Source organism: Leptinotarsa decemlineata, unplaced genomic scaffold (assembly GCF_025532065.1).
Source record: "Leptinotarsa decemlineata unplaced genomic scaffold, Ldec_3_MD MMD2_tig00003798_RagTag_RagTag, whole genome shotgun sequence".
In the NCBI taxonomy this organism is placed as follows: Eukaryota; Metazoa; Arthropoda; class Insecta; order Coleoptera; family Chrysomelidae; genus Leptinotarsa; species Leptinotarsa decemlineata.
The window spans coordinates 3,519,675-3,541,673 of record NW_027412596.1 but is presented as its reverse complement, the minus strand read 5'-3'; the positions used below and the strand labels follow the sequence as shown (position 1 = coordinate 3,541,673).

Sequence of the window (21,999 nt, the reverse complement as noted above, 5' to 3'; positions counted from 1 at the left end):
TTTGACAAATTTAACAATTGAATTAACTTTCATTATAAATAATTATTTCATCAATATTTCGAAGTGAAAGTATACGGTACAGCAAAAGTTACATACAATGTCACACATAAAGTTCGCGGCATATGGAAGATGTTTTTATTAATAGATATAAGGAAAATTTGACTTCACAGTTAGTTTGTGCTTCAGGAGTATTGAAGAGAATCACACAACATACCAAAACATTCTGGAACATTGCGGCATGTTCGAGCATGATCTAGTCTAGAATATTCGGAGATATCCTGGAACATCCCAGATCATTGGGAAACATTTCGGAACAATTTCATATTATGTGTGTGTTTCAGTTTCGTGTGGAGGCGGCTACTCATTGACATAAGTACATGAAGCAAGGTCTATCGTCCACTTGATTCATTCCTCCATCCCAACTTTTTCTTCAGTGAATATAACATCACATCCAACAAACAATATGGCTTCAAAGAGTCCAAATCAACTGAAGATGCAATGACAGACCTAATTGGAAAAATCTATAATTCCATGGACAAAAGTAATCCATGTCTATGCATCTTCATCGATCTGGCCAAAGCCTTCGACATGGTCAGCCATCAGTAACTCCCTCAAACACTTGAAGCCATGGATTTCTGGGTAACACCAGAAATCCATGATGGAGAGCTACCTTAGTGAAAGAAAGCAGGTGGTTAATATAGATGGCACGATAAGCTCAGAAAAAACTTTAAAATACGGCGTACCACAAGGTACTAGGCCCTATTCTATTCAATCTATAACAAGGCTCCATTATTAGATTTGCCGATGATACTGCGATCTTCTATGAAGACTCATCCTGGCAATCTCTGGAAGACAAAGCTGAAAAAGACTTCACAAATGTGATAAATTTCTTTCAAACTCGACTACTCACCATCAATTTTCAAAAAACCTTCTACATGCTACAGCGATCTCCCAATATATAGGAAACTTTAATTCAACAGCGACCTCACAAAAATCCCTTCAGCTTCCCACATTAAATATTTGGGAATTATGATAGACTGTCACCTCAGATGAAACTACCACGCAGACTATGTTTCAAAAAAATCAAAGAGCATGGCCAACAGGTTTAAAGTCTACAGAGAAATATTTGACTTGAAATATATGTCAATTCTATATGACACACTGATTCAGACACATATAACATACGGTATAAGTTTGGGGTGGTATCGCAGACACCTACTTGAAACCACTAGAGACATCAGAAAAAAGGATTTTAAAGATCATACTCCGTAAAAGCTATAGATACCCAACGAAAAAATTATTCACAGAAGCAAAAGCTCTGGATGCCCGTCAACTTTACTTTCAATCACTAGTTCTCCACCACCATAGAAACAAGCACAAATACGAGCCTATGCAGCACAAACATGAAACACGCTTCAAAGCCAAAACAACAACAATTCCAAGAGTTAATACACGAAAATGTCAAAGTTCGTTTACTGACCTCTGTCCAGTCTTATATGCTGATATACCAGATGATCTCCGCAGAATACGTTCATTCGGCTTGAAAAAAAACTAAAGAATTGGATAGGAAAAACTTGAAGTGAGATACACTATGTCTTGCCTATTTGTTCATATGCAAACTTGTATCTATACTGTACACGAACATAACTATATTTATATGCTTTCTTGTTTGTAATATCTATGTTATGTTTTTTTTTGTTATCTATCTTCTTGTAATATCTATGTATATATTGTATAATTTAGAAACTATAGTTCTATAAACTGCTAAGAACGTGAAATACTTTCGCCCATGCACAAGGGAAACCTTCTTTTGGGCGCTTCATATTTATTTACCACCATTTACTGTTAGCAATAGTTGTATTCAAACTCTACTTGTATATTTGGTGAATAAATTGTATTGTATTGTATAACTACCTAACAATATTCTGGTAAATAATAGTAATGACATCAGATACAATTCACCTAAACAAAAGTACGTTCATAACTATCAGTTATAATTTTGAAATGAGTAAGTATCTATTCGGATTATTAATACCCTGGTCAGTAACTTGATAAAACACAATAACATTATCCATAATAAACTATTCTGCAATGTCTTTTGACCATGTAGTTTGATGTACCAAGTACTGATGAAGCTACCATAAGCAAAACGATTTTTTTTAAATTGATATCGATCTCGCATTTATCTAAATATTTTTCAAATTATTATGTGACCATCATTTCGAACATTAAAATTAGCATAGCAAATAATTTTCAAAAAATATACTCATTGTATCGTGAACTTTTTTGTAGACATTCGAAAGGGAAACAATATATAGTGAATTGTTTTGTTATTTTTTTAAGATATTAGGCAGTGGTTCAGCTCGCAGAGTAGCACCAACGCCACGATTTCTCCAAGATAACAACGTCATATTCCACACAATTCTTTAAAAAATTCAAATAAACATATAACGTGAGAAACCAGAGCCCTAACAGAACTAAAAATCAGACAGCGCTTTATCGACCCGCCATAGTTCTCATTAGTGGTGGCAAGCTGACTCCCCACGAATGTGCTGCTGGACTCAACTGTTCTTCAAAGACAAGCCTGAGTAAGTAAAATCAATGACATCTCATCTTTCGAAGATGCCATCTATTTGAAGGCTATTTGATGAACTCAATCCTCGAATATTAAATACCAATGAGGCTCCCCAAGGCGATAGCTTGCAAAGTCAAGCGAGGCTGAACCACAATTGCGATGCTCAACTCAACTGCCCTCAAAGGACAAACCTGATTATGTGAGGTCAATGACATCTCTCCCATGGGATCGACAGACAACTGAATCTTCGAATATGAAAGCTAAACGAGGACTTACTCAGGCTTGTCGATGTCGAAACTTGGCTTTGCAACTGATCGCCTTGGGGAGCCTCGTTCAACTTTGTTATTCGAAGATTGAGTTCTCTGTCGATCCCATAGATGGCGTCTTCGTAAGGCGAGATGTCATCGACCTTACTCAGTCATATAAACGGACAGGATGCTGAATTTTTGTGAATTCATTTCATAATAGTTACCAACTAAATTCAACTTGATATGATGATATGGAGTTTCATCCCAAAACCAAACCGTTATTTCAACACCTCGACACGTGTTTCGATCACCAAGTGATCATCTTCAAGAGGAAATTGTAACTAAATATACATACAGTAATCCTGATATATGCCATAGATACCTCTGCTATCTCAATTGTCTTGAATTAATTGTACAATATTGCCTTATCTAGTAGTCTTAAATTAACTTTACAATGTGGCCTTACGTAATAGTCAGATAAATCTCATGATCAAAATATTATATCAACAAGCTATATAGTATACTAATAGGTATTGGTTCATCATTGTTATTCAAAATATTATTATGTTTTCTCATTTCTACACCCTCTTTGGTATCTAGATGCTTGTTGTTGTCAGCTTGTCTAACTAATCTTAATGAACTACAGTCTATGGAATGGTTGCTAGTGTTGAAAGTTTGATTCAATATATGCCTGATTCATCGAAGGGACAAGTTCGAGAAAAAGTCAGGAATCTAGTTTCCAGGAACATGATAACAAATAAACCGGAACATTTGATAAACGACGATAAAATCCGAAAAAACTTATCAAGCGATTGAAAGACAAAGACAAAAGTAACAAAATAGTAATTCTAAATGAATTGGACTACTACGAGAGTGTCAATACTCTCATCACTAATGGGCCGTATGCGAAATTGTCCAGGAACCCGTTACCAAAGATGATTGCCGAAGTAGAAGACGTCCTCAAGAAATGCGACAACATACTTACCCCTCAACTGAAACGGAATTTGAGGTTTCTAACCCAAAGGTGTCAAAACTATATTGCCTCCCAAAAATCCACAAACCGGAAAAATAAGCGCGCCCCATCGTGTCAGCTATTGAATCACCTACCTACAAACACCCTACTGAGAAAAATGGATCACTGGGAAGTTTGAAATCTTGCCTATAGCGGAACCAGGTTTCTGTATCAAAAACTCCTTAGGGTTCATATAACATACAAAAAACAAGAAGGTGAGCTTTTGGTTTCCTTTGATTGATAAATTCGTTTCTCTCACTAATTTTTGTATGAAACAAAACCGTTTCCAGGTAGTAGATTGCTTTTATGAACAACAGGAGGAAACGGCTATGGGTAACGACTTATCCTCCTACCTAACAAACCTATTCATGAGCAAATTCGAAATGGAAACCAAAGAAAAGTCAAAGTATTTTTCTACGATATGGCTGATTTATGTGGTTGATGTTTTTGCGAACAAAAAATCGAATTTTCTGATTGATTCGGCCGTTACATGATGAAGATCCATAGAAATTTCAAAAACTACACATCACGATTTGATCTTCACAAACATTATTTTGAAAAATATATCACAACATGTTTCATTGATATGAATATCAATAAACTAGATATATCTTGGTTCAAATTTCAACTATTATCCATCCGAATAGCAGAATAGCAGAATATTTTTTTGTGACACATTGTTGACCATTCACAGAAATTGTAAAATATATTCGAATCAAACACAAGCCGGTTGCATATTTCAAAAAATCCCTCACGTTCAACCGGTGAAACTTTCAATGTAATTAATTCAACATACTTTATGAGAGTAATCATTGTGAACAAATACACGTATTTTTTTGAAAGAATATTACAAAACTAATAGTGGGACATTGATTGAATGAAGGCCATATTGGCAAATAGTAAACAACCTATATAGCTATTAACATTCCATTCTCTGTTTAAAATCCACACAGAGAATGATTCAGACCTAGTTATCGATTATGCGATAAAATGAAATTGAACAATTTGAATATTCATGAATTATAACCATAATAATTGTACCGAGTTCTTCAATTAGCAGTTAATCATTTCATAATTTTTTGCAGGGATCCTACCCGAGGCCATTAGAACTAACTGTAAGAAGTGCACGGAAAAACAAAAGACAGTCACACTGAGAAGTATAAAGCGCCTTATGAAAGAGTACCCCAAGATATGGGCACAACTACAGAAAGAATGGGATCCAGATGGCAGTCTAACAGCAAAATTTATTGCGACTTATGGTAGCCGAGAATCGATACCAGCACCAGTGGTTTCCCTGAAAATGTTGAACAAACTTGGTGGCATTATTGAAGAAACAATAGACAATAACACACTTTCGATGAAAAAAACAAGTACTAGTACTAGTACAAGCGGCACAAGTACATTCGCTTCTGTTACCACTGGAAAAACTATTGTGTCCCAAAAAAAAATCAATAATAAAAGTGCAAAACCCACTTCATCTACCAAAAAGATCATCACTTCCACAAAATCAGTCACCTTGGTCAATAAGGTCACTACTAACGCTCCCATAGCAAGCAATACATTCACTAATTTTCATAGCTCTCCAAATCGTTTCAGGCCTCTGGCTAACATCGGAGCTGGTATAGAAGCTACGGTAAGTTTAGGTACTAATATTGTTGGAAATCTGGTTAGGGGTATTGGAGCTTTGGGAGATAGGGTTGTAGAGACAGGGGCGGAAATTGCTGAAGTTGTACTCAGAAATATCGCTAGGCCTCTTTGATAACTGAGTCGTAAGAAGCCTCAGAATATTTTTTTCTGGTCAAAATTTGAACTTGCCAGTCACTTGTAGGTACAATGATTTTGTTTATTTGTTTATAACCCATTTTTACTTTTTCATCATTTGCTTGGGTGGCATTATTTTATAATTATTGTAGTTGGGCATATACATAAATATCGCTTTAGATGATCATGTATTGGTAATAATATGTAGAGATTGGTTTTTAGCTTGTCATTAAGCTTTTAGAATAACGATGACAACAACCATGAATGAAATCTAATGCAGGTTCAGTTTTTGATATGTAATAATGATGTTTTCGGCCCACATACTAAATTGTATATAAAGAGTGTGTCAATTTTCATAACTGTTGGTAGTGGTTATAGCTCTGAGAATTGAAATTTGTTTTGTAGAAAAAAAATAACAATCATTTCCGTAAAATCAAGGAAAAAAACAGTTCAGTGTGTTCACTATTTCAACCTCAGAATCTGAAAACACAACTTCTATGATTTATACTTCCATTCAGTTCAACTTAAAAAATAAAATGTGGTGAAATATTTTCATTTGATTAATTAAAGTTGTAGTCTCACTTTGATTGGTCATTTGTTACTATTATTCTTGTACATTCATCGGTTTCTTTTCACAAACGACTGCCTTGATATGGTCCAATATGGTGAGATCCAGTGGTATCAAATTCGGTAATCGCGGTGGCAATTCAACTGCTTCTCTAAGATCAAGCAATTTTTATTGATGTATCGACCTAAATACCATCTAGTTTGTAGGTCATAATGGGGTGGAGCATAATTCAATTGGAGAAGATTTTCTGAACGAAACCTGTGATTCACTTGATCTTTCTGCTTTCGCAAATCAATAAAAATATCATCACTTGTCATTTTCAAGAAACAGAGATCATACACCGCTCAGAACATATGTCAAAAAACTGTAGCTACTACTGAATTGCTCATCCTGGTCATAATTATTTTTTAGTGTTTTAAAACAAAATTGATTCTCAGAAATGTAACCGATCCAAAGTTTTGGAACTGATAAACTAATCATGAAGGACTAAAACAATCTGATAGTCATCTGGAAATGAACGATTAGTTTGAAATGGGTCAATTTAAACATAGCAATATGAAAGATAGTTTCCGTAGCTTTCGGTCATCAACACATCTTTCAAATAATTTCTTGATACCTTTGAGTGTTCGAAGAATATTGTGAATTTTTTAAGAATTTTGATAGATATATAGATAGCATCAGGCGTAAATCATAATACCTCGTACTTGGTATTATGTAATATGATTTACGCCCGAGGTGAATTCGCCTTTTGAACCAAACAATATACAGAGAAAGTGTGCATTGTATCGAGTGCGAATGAATGGTTTTTGTTTGTTTTTTAGCTGATAAAAGAAACGATAAATATAATAGCCACATGTTGTTTCATGTTCATAATGAATTGATATGTAGGGTTTGATTTCGACAACCTAAAAAATCACTCGATTTTCACACATTCTGCATTGCAGGAACCGAAATCGAAAAAAAAATATATTCATCATCTCTCTTACATTTATTTCTACTTATTTTGCCTGTGACACTCAAATGTTGGGATATTTTTGACTATGAAAGATATTTTGATATATTGTGTGAAACAGGTCAATTCATTATGAGGTATTCATAAGTGAAATATCCCATTATGACATGAAATGAGAGTTGGATAACTTCTGATGTACATTATTATATTGTCTAAATCACTGAATAATGAGATGTTTTTTTGAGAAAATAGCAAACCACAACCGAATCAATAATAATCATTTTCTATAGTCATTTATAAGAAGTTTTATATTTCTTCAAGGTGAAACTATTTCAAAATCATTATTGAGTTTGAAAACACAATTTCACATGATAGTTCCTGCTCAACTCCACAGCGATAATCAATTAATTTTTGAGAAACTCATTGAATAGCCATAGATTTTTATTTTAGCATTGTTCATCATATTCATTAATGTCTCGAAAACTTCTTCTTTCAGGTAAAAATGGTGAAGTCGGTTGAAAAAAGTATTTGGAGAATAACAAAGGAAAAATTTAGACGATTGAACAATTTTTTAACTGGATGAAATAAAACCGTCTGCCATTGATAATTTTATCTACGACTGAAACTGATAGAAGAAGTGATACATTCCAGGTCATTTCATTCACGGTGTCCATATTTAGATTCAGCTTTGCATTATTCATTGGTGTCCTTGGTGGAAAGAAATACTATTCATTAATAACACTTTTGATACTCCAATATCAACAAAATGGTTAATTTTTCCATAGAAGTAAATGTTATGTTACTCAGCAGTGCCGAACTTCAGAGTTAACATTCATGAGAATATGAGAACACTATGTCTATTTTCATCATTTCAAATATGTGATAACTGGAAGTTGAATACCACTATTGACAAGAGTAAGGAATGAGAAAAACTTCATGAGAGTCGTTGGATTATGGTAAAAATCTTCTGCTCATGATCCTCGTTTTTCATCATAGTTTGTGGAAAATAAGTATAATAATAATTGAACTGCAACGTAATGAAGCCTTTGGAACTTGAGTTTATACAGAATCAATTTTGCCTGCTATATTCTTCATTTCTAGAACTTTATTTGTGTATCCCACAAAGGGTTAGTGTCAACTCCAGAATCTTGAATAAGAAGTGGTACCTGATTAGAAATAACTTGGATTTCCATAATTAATTCAGGTTGTTACAAATTATTGTTCAGAATTTCCTTGGTTCGAGTTGATTGTTCCAGTAGTAATAATAGAAAGAAAGTCGCTTTATTTTCTCCTTGTTGGTCACTCTGATATCTTACTTTTTCTAGGACTTTTGAAAAAAAAACATCAATTATATGACCGTTTTTTGTAGGGTGAGTAGACGATAATCTTATAACTCATATTCACCGATTCTAGCTGACCAGATTCATAATTCACTACCTTCGAGGCTAATCACAGATGAGCAAATTCATAACTTGACAGTCTTATTTCAGTCGCATTTAAAAAAATTCCCCAATTCAAAATTTGCCCACGAACATCAAACACAAGTATTGAAATATCTAGTTCCTAACCGAAAACAAGAATAAAAAATAAACTTGAGAAATGAAAATGACACCACCAGAAATTTGTAATGTGTTGAAAATGATATATTTCGAAAGTTCATCAAATAATTTTATGTAGCACTGACTTGTGTTAAAGATTGTGGCGCAGTTGGTAGAACACGGGACTTGTGGAGTGGAGTGTCTGGTTTCAAATTCCACTGGGGTGTCTTTTTTGATACATAATGACATCTCTCTTGAGATATTCCCCCGAAATGAATATTATTTTTCGTAATATTCCGGATATAAGTTATAGAAAGAGTATGATATCAAATTATCATCACTTACTCGAATAATTTATGATGTTCGCCTAAAGAGTAATGACAACATTTCTCAACTGTTGAATGATATTTTATTATGGTTCAGAATAATTTTACTCACTACTTCATGTAATTCGAAAATATTGAAGTTAAGTAAATGATGAAGTGGAGTTAGGTCTTGCTAATAATGTAAGACATCTTTTTGCGAAACTAAATTACTATTTGCACTGATTTGAGTTTGTATATGTGTTTAAATATGTTTTCCGTTAACCAGCTATCGCCCCCTACGAATGACAACTCTCAGGAGTTGAGATTTGTGTGAACTGAGGACTAACGAGGTCTTACCTTTTAACGTGTGATTCCTAGCACGGGGTATCAGAAGATCGATATTTTGAAACATGTCAAGTTACCAAATCATCTGAAGGAACAATTATTCAGGCCAGTTTCAACTCCCTACACTGTGGGTTAATGGACTGACACCTATCAGAAACTACTTCCCTGGCTAACACCGCGAAGGGCGTTGGATTATATCCGTCAGGTGTCAGTGCAGGATTTTTCACTGAAGTTATTCCTGCATATGCTGTTAGCGATACGACTGCCGCAATAGATTTTCAATTATTGGAACACACTTGCAGACCGTTTTCGGGCTGTTAGGCCACTCGTCAGTGCAAAGTAGTGTCTATCATCAACATAAAGTCGATGATTTCCGATAATTGAAAATCAAATTCCTTCAAATTTTGGATATGCAGTTGACTACCTCTCTCACAGGCAGAAGTAAACGACAATTGAAATTGAATCAGCTACTTTGAGAATCTTCTTATCGAAGAATAATTAATGGAGATATCATCGGAAAGAAAATTGGGAGACCTTGAAAATGCCACTGCACTTCCCACCTTTCCATTTGAGAGTTGTAGCTAATCTATCAATTAGGAAATACCTAGAAATTTCGTGAGTGTAGTGATAACTTGAAAAACACTTTATGGATCATTCACTACAACGTAATTTCTATTTTGGGCTCCTTTAATCTTGGACCTTCAGTTCTAAGTAATAAAAAAATTGTTTTCATTTTTAAATAAAAAGTTGACCTTGAGGTTTACGGTCAAATCCAATTGAACCCTTAGATTCCTCGTTGAAATTGACCTAGGATGTAATCTTTTGTTTTTTATGATATTAGCAAATTCGAGAAATTTTCCGGAGTTTCCATACTTTTTCCTCAATTATGTGGTAAATGTGGAGTTTTCCCATTCTGTTCAAACGAGGTCTTTTCGAATAATGCTACTTCGTTCAACTTCATATTTGGTTCAGTATACCAAAGACAGGGGGCCTTGGCCTGTCAACACAAACAATAATTCCTGATTCTGATGAAAATATTATTACTTCAATGCAAATCTTCTTAAGAATACAGTTACGAAAAGAAAACTGAGTTTCATTCAATTATCAATCATTCAAACATGGTTTTTCATTGAAATTCTCATGTGCACAAAAATTACTTCTCATCTACATAAATTTAAAGCATGGGGCATGCATGCATGTTATGCAAATCATAGATTGGAACTTCATAATAAAACGCCGATGTTCCTATCATTCACATTATCATGCAAGCGATAATTTCAACACGGTTCATTTCTTGATGCTCTCATTTCAAAACTGGTACAATTAGTGGTCATAACATAGATTATATAAATGAGAATTCAATTCTATCATAATTTTCGTCTATTGAATGACAATTCTTATATACAATGAGTGAATTTTGTTTCTTGCCATGTGACAAAAAATCGATACTTCCATATTATCATCAAATTTTCTATTTGAGGATAAATTGTTTGCTGTACGAGTATTGGTTATTGGACCAAGAATCTAGATTGAAATCCTGAGGTGAATTATTTTAAGATAAACTGTCCATATTACACTTTGAACTATATTAAAAATAAACAAAAATTTTAAACTGAAGTTATGTTGAAATTATGATTATATCTATGTATACCTATATCTATGTATATATTTAATACATATATAAATATCATCCCGCGAAAAAGGGTACTACTTGATATTTTGCTCCGCGTTGGAGCAAAAGGTTGAAATCTCACAATGAAGTACTATTTGAACAGAAACCTAACTGTTTGATACATTCTCACCAGCTAAATGTTTCAATCAAGCATTTGAGTTTCACATTAGCTTTTAGGTAAAAAAGTTGGAAATATAATATTGTACAGATATTGTTTTTCTGTTTCATCCACTTGTATGAATTGAAGAAGAAGAAGAAAGCTCTCGTTGTTGAATGCCAAAATATGTATGATTATCATGAGCTATTTTCCAATCGCTCTTCAGCTCAGTAATAAGGGAGAATCTGTTAAAGAATACTTCAGAAATATTTATTCTGCTGTGTCCGAATTGAATTCCAAGAAATTCAATGGGAATCCTTAGACAATATTTCAAACATATAATATGGTTTGCTCAGTTACTTTCAACTGTTTATTTCTTATAGGTATATCGTGGAATGCTATCTGTTTAGATTCCACAACGAATGTTTGGAGTAAAAACTGAATGGGCAAACGTGTGATTCAAAATGTTTATATGAAAACAGGTGTGTCGAAAATACTTTAATTTCTTGTATTCGAATATTCTTGTGAAAGTACTTGTTCCAAACGGGTTCTTTTTCACAGTATTCAAATGAACGATATATCTGTAAATGCTCTATACATACAGAGACTATGTTTTAAAATCATTTTTTTTTCGGATATTCCCTGCATTTTTTGTTTGAAGATGGTGAAGTAGGAAGCCAAAACACTTATTTTCCGATGAAATAGTAGTATCGTTGATATTCTACTGTTCTAGATACTTTCTGAGATCATTGTCAACGTATTTTATTAATCAATCAAACAGCATGTTTTTCACGTGACATTAAAAATGAAAACAAAATTGTTTCTTGGTATTAATAGAAGCACATATTTGGTACTACTTTATAATTTAATTTTTATCATTAGTGAAATTAATAATAGCGTTATCATGGCTGTTAATCTTGTCCAAAATTGTTTGATAGATTATTATGTGAGAAGGATACTTTTTTGGCGCAATCTCAATCTGGTAGGTACATATTCCGACAATTTGGATTGGACTATAATAACACTCCGATGGTTTCATTATATGGCATCAATCTTAAGCTTTCTTACTTCGGATGAATTTCTCAAGACATACCTATGTGATTATTACATTAATGTGTTTGAATATCTTGCTTTCATCTTGAATAATAGGACACATTTTTGTGTACCAACCATAAATAAGTAATATCGTCTGATTTCTTCTAGGTGCAATTTCAAAATGGGACACAAAACCCATATAGGCAGAAAGATACTTTATGTTTTATCGCAAATAGTATTATTCCATTCAACAAGAGAAAATATTCATATGCGACAGAAACATCATTCAAAACTATTGAATTTTATTTTGTGAATATTCATTTTCATATTTTGTTTCATCAAAATCTGAATCAACAATGATAGTGAATCAAAAAATTCAATTTTTAGTTCATATTCTCCCATGATACTCTAACGAATTTCGATTCAATCCAATATTTGGCCAGTCAGTTTTGGATTTTCGAAAAGAAAGATTATTTTTCATATATATCCCTAAAATCAGAAGGTATTGAATAAAAAAAATTTATATTGAAAGAAAGAAAACAACTTAAACGAATGATGATACCAGTGTTGACAGAATGTGTGTTCAATAATAGTAAAAATGATGTGCTGACTCTCAAGTACTACTTACTCCGCACCCACTTTCTTAACCTTCCATTTTTCTTGGAAGATCATCACCAAAGTGGTAACAATAATCATGAAAAACAATACATCCATATGTATTTTTTCATTATTTATATATAACCATATTTTATTTGATATTTTTATGCAGTTAAATGTTATTGAAACAAATATATTTTATGTTGAAACTATGTGTTTTCTTCGAAAACCCAGCCAATTAAATGAATATATTGGAATCCTCAGTTGGGTTTTCTGATTATCTCTCAATTTTTTTTTAATTCTCTTTCTGAAATGAAGAAATTGTCTGTAAATGACGAAATTAAATTGTACCGAAACTTGGCCTCGCCTATTCCATTTGTAAAACAACGATGTAAGGGTATCCCCAATGCTGAACAATGATAACCAATCAACCGTTTTTCTCAAGAACATTATGCAGCAGCCAAACATTCTCAAACTAATACAATAAACTAAACTAAAATGTTTAGTTTATTGTATTAGTTTGAGAATCAGAACTTTCTTTCCTTCTCAATATTACTCTATCGTAAGTTGTTCACATATTTTGAGCATTGTAACATTCTCTATGTGAAATACATTTTGAATATCAACCAAATTGGACAGCATCAGCTTGGGGGTAATACCACCTATCTAGAGAAACACATCTATGAAGAATAGTACAATTTTATAAAATCAAAAGTAAAAGTGAAACAGACCTCTAGTTGAAAAAATGAATAGGTGTCTAGTGATCTTGACAGTGTCCGAAAAAGGTCTAAAAGTCTAAAGCTAGATTTATAAATTACGTAATACAATGTGAGACATACAATAACAGTGGCATATACGCAAAAAAATCAGATTTTATTTCATAGATCATGCTCCGTAACGAATAATCAAAACAAGATAACTTTTAATATTATTTCAATTTTGGTTGTCCTTAAGGAAAATTTCACAAGAGATGAAACATAACCATCTCTTACGTTACTGTTTAATTTTAGGATTGATATTTATAAATAAATGCATATTAATTTGATACTTTATGGTTTTACTGAACACCTTGTGTTACTAATCTATAAATCCAGCTTTTCGCCTTAATGTTAAGATAAAATAATTCGTAGGAAAGTTCAATAACGGCCTCACGTTAGTTGTAGTTTCTAGCTCAAAGGTGAGTAGACAATATAATAAGTACTTCGCTCATATCTGAAAATCTATTCTAATTATTTTTCATTTTAAATTCCGAGTATCAGCTTCCTTAGTCGCCATAACGACTTCAGTTTTTCGGGATGAATTGTGTGAAAGAAATCACTAGGTAGATTGTGTTATATTTTGTGTAAGCGAGAAAAAAACAGAACTATTATTAATTTAACTTTTTTTGAAATGGTTTCAAATGAAACAAGTAGTCATTGTAGATAATAACTCTTTGTGACCTTGCTGTGCTGTTTCGGAAAGTACTTTCGATCATTACATTTAGACAACACCATATATATGTTTATACTGTCACAATATGTCACCACTCAGTGGAGATGAACCATTACAACCATTCGCAATTGAATTTTTGTCACCTTCAAAACTGTCATTTACACTGAAAAAACTCCTATACATATTATCAATAAACCCCGTTCATCACAATTGTTTACGTCAATTCACTGAAAAATTCTTCAGTATCAGGAATAGTTAGTCATCATTCGATATACGCGTTCGTATCATCAATAAAATCATTTTCATTGAAAAGCTAGGAACAATTTCCATAATTCAATAAACGTATTCACCCTTCAGATGAAAATATTTCATTAATTTGATTATTGTTACACTGTTTCAAGGAATATTTACTTCAGCTCACGAAAATGCAGTTGAGGAATACTGAACATTATTTCAATGTTCATTAGTATTCAAACAATAAATAAGTAACCTAAATCCATGTATGGTTTTTTCGATTGAACGAAAGAATTCATGAATCGTTAACCCAGGTCAATAAATCAATGAACTGATACATAAAATAAATAACCATATGTATACTTTGTTTCAGCGAAAGGTCTTCGTTATTAATATTAAATGCGTAAGAAAATACATCAAAGCATGCCCGAAATCATGAACCCTTACGTTTGTTTACTGTACAATATTCGTAGAATGATGAAATAATACATGGTTTCCACGTACGTATTCAGAAATTCAGTCATAAAACAATGATCATCCCTAGCATCGATGCACAAAGTTCGTTACAGCGCAAATTCCTACGTTGAAATTCCATAATCTTATTGGCTAAAAGGACGTTATTGACATCATAAAGATCTCAATAACCAAAACAAGACGCGAAGGTGCTATTGTAGTTCGTGATTTCGTTGGTACCTATTGATACAGTGTGCAGTTATCAGGAATATTCACGAGATCGGCACACAAGTTGAATAAGTACCTAGGAATTTGAATCTACAGTTTATTAAAGGTACGTATTAGATATGCTCATTTTGTTTTATTCGTTATTACTTATTTTCATTTACGTAAGACAATGAAGTGTTTTATCTGCAGTCAAAATATCGGTGCCTTTTCGTTATTAATTAAACATTTCAAACGAAGACACAATTTGGAGACAAATTCTGTCATTAGATGTTGTGAGAATGATTGTAGTCAAGTTTTTCAAAATATTAGTAGTTTCAAAAAACACATGAATAGAAAATTTACGCCTAGAGAACATATTCCACGTTCCAAATTTCATAAATAGGTACAACTAGAGACACAAAGGAGAAAAGTGGGGCGTATCATGATTTTGTGTCAAACAGTATAGAATTGGAAGGCTAATATAATTCGGTAAAAGAATACATCTCATATCATTTTTAGGCCCTGAAGAAGACGCCGTAGATTGTTTGACATCTTTGAAGTACAATAATGTAACAACAGATCAATTTGACCACATCTGCACGCAATATCGGTTGAGCTATATCAAGAATGCACAAAATCCAACAGAAATATTTGTGAAATGGAATTTTTACAAGCAACTTTCTGGATATCGTTTGGTATATGCAAATACCTTGATATTTTCGACTATAAAAACTATAGGACTGACTACCTATACTTTTCAGAGTGATATAGACTTCAATGTCGCCTTTCCTCACCAGGAACATAATGCTTTGCTGAGAAACTGGAAACATTATTTCCCAAGGATTGTGACATTTCTACAAGCAAATGTAAAGGATAAGTCTGTCAAAATGTTATTAGAAAAATTACAGGATGACAAAGTCAATGAAAGTGAGTATAATCTACTTACTGCAATACAATAAGGAAATAAAGTGTCTCGCATATATATATATATATATATATATATATATATATATATATATATATATATATATATATATATATATATATATATATATATATAAAATCTAGAAAGGTTAATGCAGTCAAGCTGCTGGAAAATAATTCCATGAAAATCAAAAAATAAATGGATAAGTACTCTTTGATCATTCCCATATTGATTTCAATTTAAGAGCCACCGGTATACAACTGTTTCAGCCTATTGGGCATCGTCAGTACCGGGCAGGCGGTCCTCGATTGAAGACAAAATGAGAAAAAACCAAGAAAGTACTTGATAAAAATAGCTGCGTAAACGCAAGCGAAACATAAGTGGAACCACCTATTGGTGTGACACCCAAGTCAACTTGCCAAGTTTTTATGTCAGTGTTGGTGGTTTGACCAATCAACCGACAACTGCGGTAGCAGAAATTTGGGAAGCTAACCTGAAATGCCATCGGAAAACGAATCCACATGTTTCTAGAAATGATATGAAATCTAGAAAGGTTAATGCAGTCAAGCTGCTGGAAAATAATTCCATGAAAATCAAAAAATAAATGGATAAGTACTCTTTGATCATTCCCATATTGATTCCAATTTAAGAGCCACCGGTATACAACTGTTTCAGCCTATTACTGACGGTACTGACGATGCCCAATAGGCTGAAACAGTTGTATACCGGTGGCTCTTAAATTGAAATCAATATGGGAATGATCAAAGAGTACTTATCCATTTATTTTTTGATTTTCATGGAATTATTTTCCAGCAGCTTGACTGCATTAACCTTTCTAGATTTCATATCATTTCTAGAAACATGTGGATTCGTTTTCCGATGGCATTTCAGGTTAGCTTCCCAAATTTCTGCTACCGCAGTTGTCGGTTGATTGGTCAAACCACCAACACTGACATAAAAACTTGGCAAGTTGACTTGGGTGTCACACCAATAGGTGGTTCCACTTATGTTTCGCTTGCGTTTACGCAGCTATTTTTATCAAGTACTTTCTTGGTTTTTTCTCATTTTGTCTTCAATCGAGGACCGCCTGCCCGGTACTGACGATGCCCAATAGGCTGAAACAGTTGTATACCGGTGGCTCTTAAATTGAAATCAATATGGGAATGATCAAAGAGTACTTATCCATTTATATATATATATATATATATATATATATATATATATATATATATATATATATATATATATATATATTTGAAGGAAAATCAGGAAACTGATAAGGATTAATCAGGCTTAAGTATTTTATGAACATCAATAATTATAAAAATCATAGTATTGTTACCAACAATAATGAATTATCAATAAATTCGTACTTCTTTGATTTTTACAGTTTTACTTAAAATATCACATCACCTTACCTTAGTTTAATGGTATATTTATTACGTATTGAGGAGGAAACTGTAAGAAACTGCAAGAGAAAGGATGATTGATGAGGGCGAAGCGCCGAAGACAACCCCAAGCCCATTATAGAAAAAAATCAAAGAAAAATGTATATTATTTTATTTCCAACTAAAAATATCAAAATTTAGTGGAAAACGAACAAACGTCGGTGACGGCGTTTCAATACTGATAGCAGCAATTAAATCGATCAGGGTCGGAAGAAACAGATCTTATGTCACCTTCCAATTTTTTGCAGAAAGCTTATGAAGTGATAATTTCAACCCTTCTAACAAGTCAAAAATATCTATATTACATAGTGGTATGAAATAAAGGTTCCAGTGGAGCTAATTAAGAAAATAATATGGGAAAGTATATAGATCCATTGAACACAATCCTTGATTTAATGAATACTTTCATCAGTACAATATACTAGGTATTACGTTAAGACTTAGTTCAAAGTTCATCTATTCAGTGAACACGTTAATTACTGTATAAACACATTCATCAGTTTTATGAACAAAGTACACTGATATTACGATCAAAATGTTCATTCATTCAATCAATATATTCATCACTACGACGAATCCAGTCCATGGATTTTTCATCGAATCATAATGAATTAACGCACTCATGTTCGTTAAAATGATGTACTGTTTCATTGATGCAATGAAATAGACTAGGAGATTTGTGAAAAATGTTCAGTGCTTCCATGAAGAAGATCAATGAGTCAATGTAATCATGTTCGTTGAGCCAAAGATTCTTGTTTGTTAGTACAATAATCGATTATTTTTTAATGAACTAAGATATGAAGTAATGAAAAAAGTAACATTATATTTATGAAACCTTTCATCGGATGAAAATCAATGTTCAGCAGTCATGAATACAATGTTTTTTTCATTTTTATTACGTACCTATTTGGTTCAGTGTAGGAAAAATAATTTGCCTAAGCAATAATAATCAAGCATGAATGTTTTTTTTGCAGATGAAAAATATTTTCGAGGATTATGCCTAATAAGTGCCAATATTTGAAGGGCACTAGAGATTCATTTCACCAGCCAAGGAATGGAATCAAGAAGAAAATTAGCTCAATAAAAAAAATAATACAAATACAAATGAAAAAGTTGAGAACAAAATGCACAACAAGAAGGGCATCGAAGCCTTAATTCTTTCGAAACAGTAATCAGTGATTGATAGCGACTTGGAAACACTAGTAATCGTCAGGTTTTCTGCACATATTTTCAGTTATCAATCAATAAACCTATCAAAAATAGTTCGAATGCCAAAAGTGGATATATTAGGTGCCCTGAGAAGTTCGAAAGCTAACACACAGATGGCGCAACATGATTTTCAGTTAACCCTAACCTTCAAGAGACACTTGTATAAATTTAAAAGTTGTAGGACTTTAAGTTTGTGGGATAGAACATTTTGTAGTTGAATATAACTGGGCGATACTTGCTGAAAATCCATATTAAAAAACTAATCAATACAGTTTATTATAAATATGGTTTTCACTATAAAGGGTTTTTGTAGAACCCTTCATAGTGAAAATCATTCAATAAACTGTATTGATTAGTTTCTTTAGTACATTTTGAGTGAACCAACTTCTGTTAGTTTGAAGAAAATAGATAAAAAAGAATTAATCGATGGATCAAGCCGTTATTATGTGCTAGGAGTTCATCACGAAATATAAGAATTAATTTTTTTTTATGTTTTTATAGGTACCGCATTGTATTTGTAACTAACATCACAGCAGTTTTGTTCGAAAATATCCTTGTAGGACGAAACTGCAGTAACGCTAGTTACGAATATAAAGTGGTTTCAAAACATAAGAAGTTTCATTTCTCATTTTTCATGAAAAAAAGGAATTTCGTGTGTTAATAAAATATTGTTTTTTTTCGAAAAAAAAAATACTGTTGAAGCCAAGGCTTAATGTCATAAACATTATTCGGACTTTGTACGAGGAAAATCAATCGTTGAGAAGTAGTTCGCTGAGTTTGAACGGGGTGAAGTGAGTACCGAGGACGATACAAGCAGTGGACACTTCAAAGAGACTGTTACCGACGAAAACATTTAAAAAATCCACAAAATAATTTTGAAAGATCAAAAACTAAAGTTGAACGAGTTAGCTGAGGCTCTGAAGGTATCAAAGGAATATGGACATATCCTGCATGAATATTTGGGTATGCGAATGCTCTATTCACAGTGGGTGATGCGCGCCCTCACAATCGACCAAAAACAACAAAAAATTGATTATTTTGAGCAGTGTTTTAAGCTGTTCCACCATTAATAAACCCAAATTCATATGTCGATATGTGACAATGGATGAAACATGGCTTCATCATTCCACACCAGAATCAAAACGATTTCCATCTGAGTAGACTGCACGTGGTGAACCGACTCCAAAGCGTGCAAAGACACAAGAGTCGGCTGGTATTGTAAAGGTATCCGTATTTTAGAATGCGCATGGTATAATATTCATCGACTGTCTTGAAGAAAAAGAAAGTACTATCCCTCAAGACAGTGCACCGTGTCACAAATCAATGAAAACGATGGCAAAATTGCATGAATTGGACTTCGAATTGTTTCCGCATCCCCCATATTCTCCAGATTTGGCACCCAGCGATTCATTCCTGTTCTCAGACCTCAAGAGAATGCTTGCTAGAAAGAAATTTAGCGCCGATGAAGAGGTTATCGTCGAAACTGAGGCTTAATATGAGGCTAAAGACAAATCGTGTTATAAAAATGGTATCGAAAAATTGTATGACCGCTAAAATCATTGTGTTGACTTCGGAGGTAACTATATTAAATGATAAAATTTTTTTTCTATGTTAGCCTACGAACTTTTCAGTCCAACTGATATTTCTCATCGAACTTTTTTGGGTATTTTCACCTTTCACTAATATCTGATAAAATTTAAATTTATGATGAATAATTTTCAAAAGCTCAAATTCGAAGTATTATTCACGAATAAAAATATTACAGATTATACAGATATTTATCTTAATGTTTACAAGGCTGAAATTTGTCTTCAGAATTGGTAAAAAATTACTTTAATATATGGATATATTTCTTGCGAATATTTCGAAATATTGTCCACACTGTCTGAGATTTTCATTTCTGAATTTTATGTTTGAAAATGATTGAATGATGAAAATGATTTCAAGGTATCTGAAAACATTTTTTATATCCATTTACCCTCTAGATTCTGGGCTTATCAAAAAAGTAATATTTTCATGTTAATTGGCTTGAAATAGATACCTGTCCTGAATTTTTCACTAGCTCTTAAAGGATGACAGCAAAGAATTTAAGTTCAATATGAGGGAGAGAAAAACCAGTTTTCAGTCCTCATCCTCATGAAGAAGAACATCAATTCGTATAGCCGAAAATTTCATAGAAATTCACTCAAACCTCGCTCAATGAACCATTCTTTCGCGCTCATACCTACGAATGATTTTGTCTTCATATTAGAGTTCAAATCACACGGATAAAAGATGAACCTTTATGATACGCAAATTGGCTTTTGGAAATAATTTCATCATTTGGAAAATAACAGTCATTTCAACTAATTGTCGGATTATTATTTTATCAATTCAGTTATTTCCAACCAGACTTTAGTGGACTCATACTTATGATTTCAAGGTAAATTAGTTTTTTATTTCCAAACTTTCCTAGAGATAAATATATATTGTTTTTTTTATTAAGTAATTCCAGCTTCTCGGATGAAATGTTTGCTAAAACATAAACTTTAGAAAATAACTTGAAAATTGACTTCATTAACATCAATTTGAATCATCATCGGATCATCAATAGAATCATAATCTGCAGCCGAAAATTAATATATTTTTGGCAGACTTACCAATAAAAACAATGCAATAGCTCAATACCGAATTATTCTTGATATAAGGAGAATATTTTTGAAAAAGTTTAAATGCCGAACATACCTACATTCTTGGAAATAGTGAGTGATTGAATTTTTTCGGTTACTCTAGTTGTTTGTTGGATTGAATTCATGATAATCAACTTTCCGAAATCTTCTTTAGATTTATATGAGTTGGAAGGAAGGTAGGTGTTACTTTTGTACGTGCGATTTACGTACACGTTTGAACAGTGCTGAACTATTATCAACCTATCTAAAATAAAGTAAGAGTGGTGATGTTGCAATATTAGACTCAAGTGAAACATAACAATGAACTGATGGAATTGGTCGATTTCAATGTGCTCTCATGGGTGTCAGATTAGAACATCATTTTAAGGAAAATTTTGCATTGAAAATATACTCAGTTTTTCACTGAAATGTTCCAGAATCCATCTTATACTGAATACTGTCTAAAAATAGAAGTTTTAAAATTTTTGTGGCCCAACATATTGGGACAATACAAACCTTGGCCAATGTTTTTGACTTAGAATATTTCAGTTCTGAAAAAAACGTGGACGATGAAGCAACGAAGAGGGGCAGAAATTTTAGATTTTGTGATGATAGATCGATCACAATACCAAAATTTTTGATGATGCTCAAAGACAAGTAATCAACAAAAAAACATTCATAATTTTGAACACTGATATTCTGGAAGGAACATTTAACAAAATTTGTGTTTTTATTAATA

The 21,999-nt window shown here is 32.8% G+C and overlaps 1 protein-coding gene across 3 annotated transcripts in view; it reads left to right on the top strand.

The window, feature by feature from the left end:
* Csp6 (chemosensory protein 6) overlaps positions 1-18,422 on the top strand; it is an 80,545-nt gene extending 62,123 nt beyond the window's left edge. Inside the window, exons 2-3 of one of the 3 annotated variants that reach the window (XM_074178485.1) lie at positions 4,921-5,468; positions 18,378-18,422. In XM_074178485.1, coding sequence (XP_074034586.1) covers positions 4,921-5,468; positions 18,378-18,407 — 578 coding nt within the window. In that variant the 3' untranslated portion in view covers positions 18,408-18,422. Of the gene's footprint in view, positions 1-4,920; positions 12,856-18,377 lie in introns of those variants that run through there. The other 2 variants (XM_074178484.1, XM_074178482.1) reach the window with 2 other exon arrangements.
* The last annotated feature ends 3,577 nt before the right edge of the window (positions 18,423-21,999 follow it).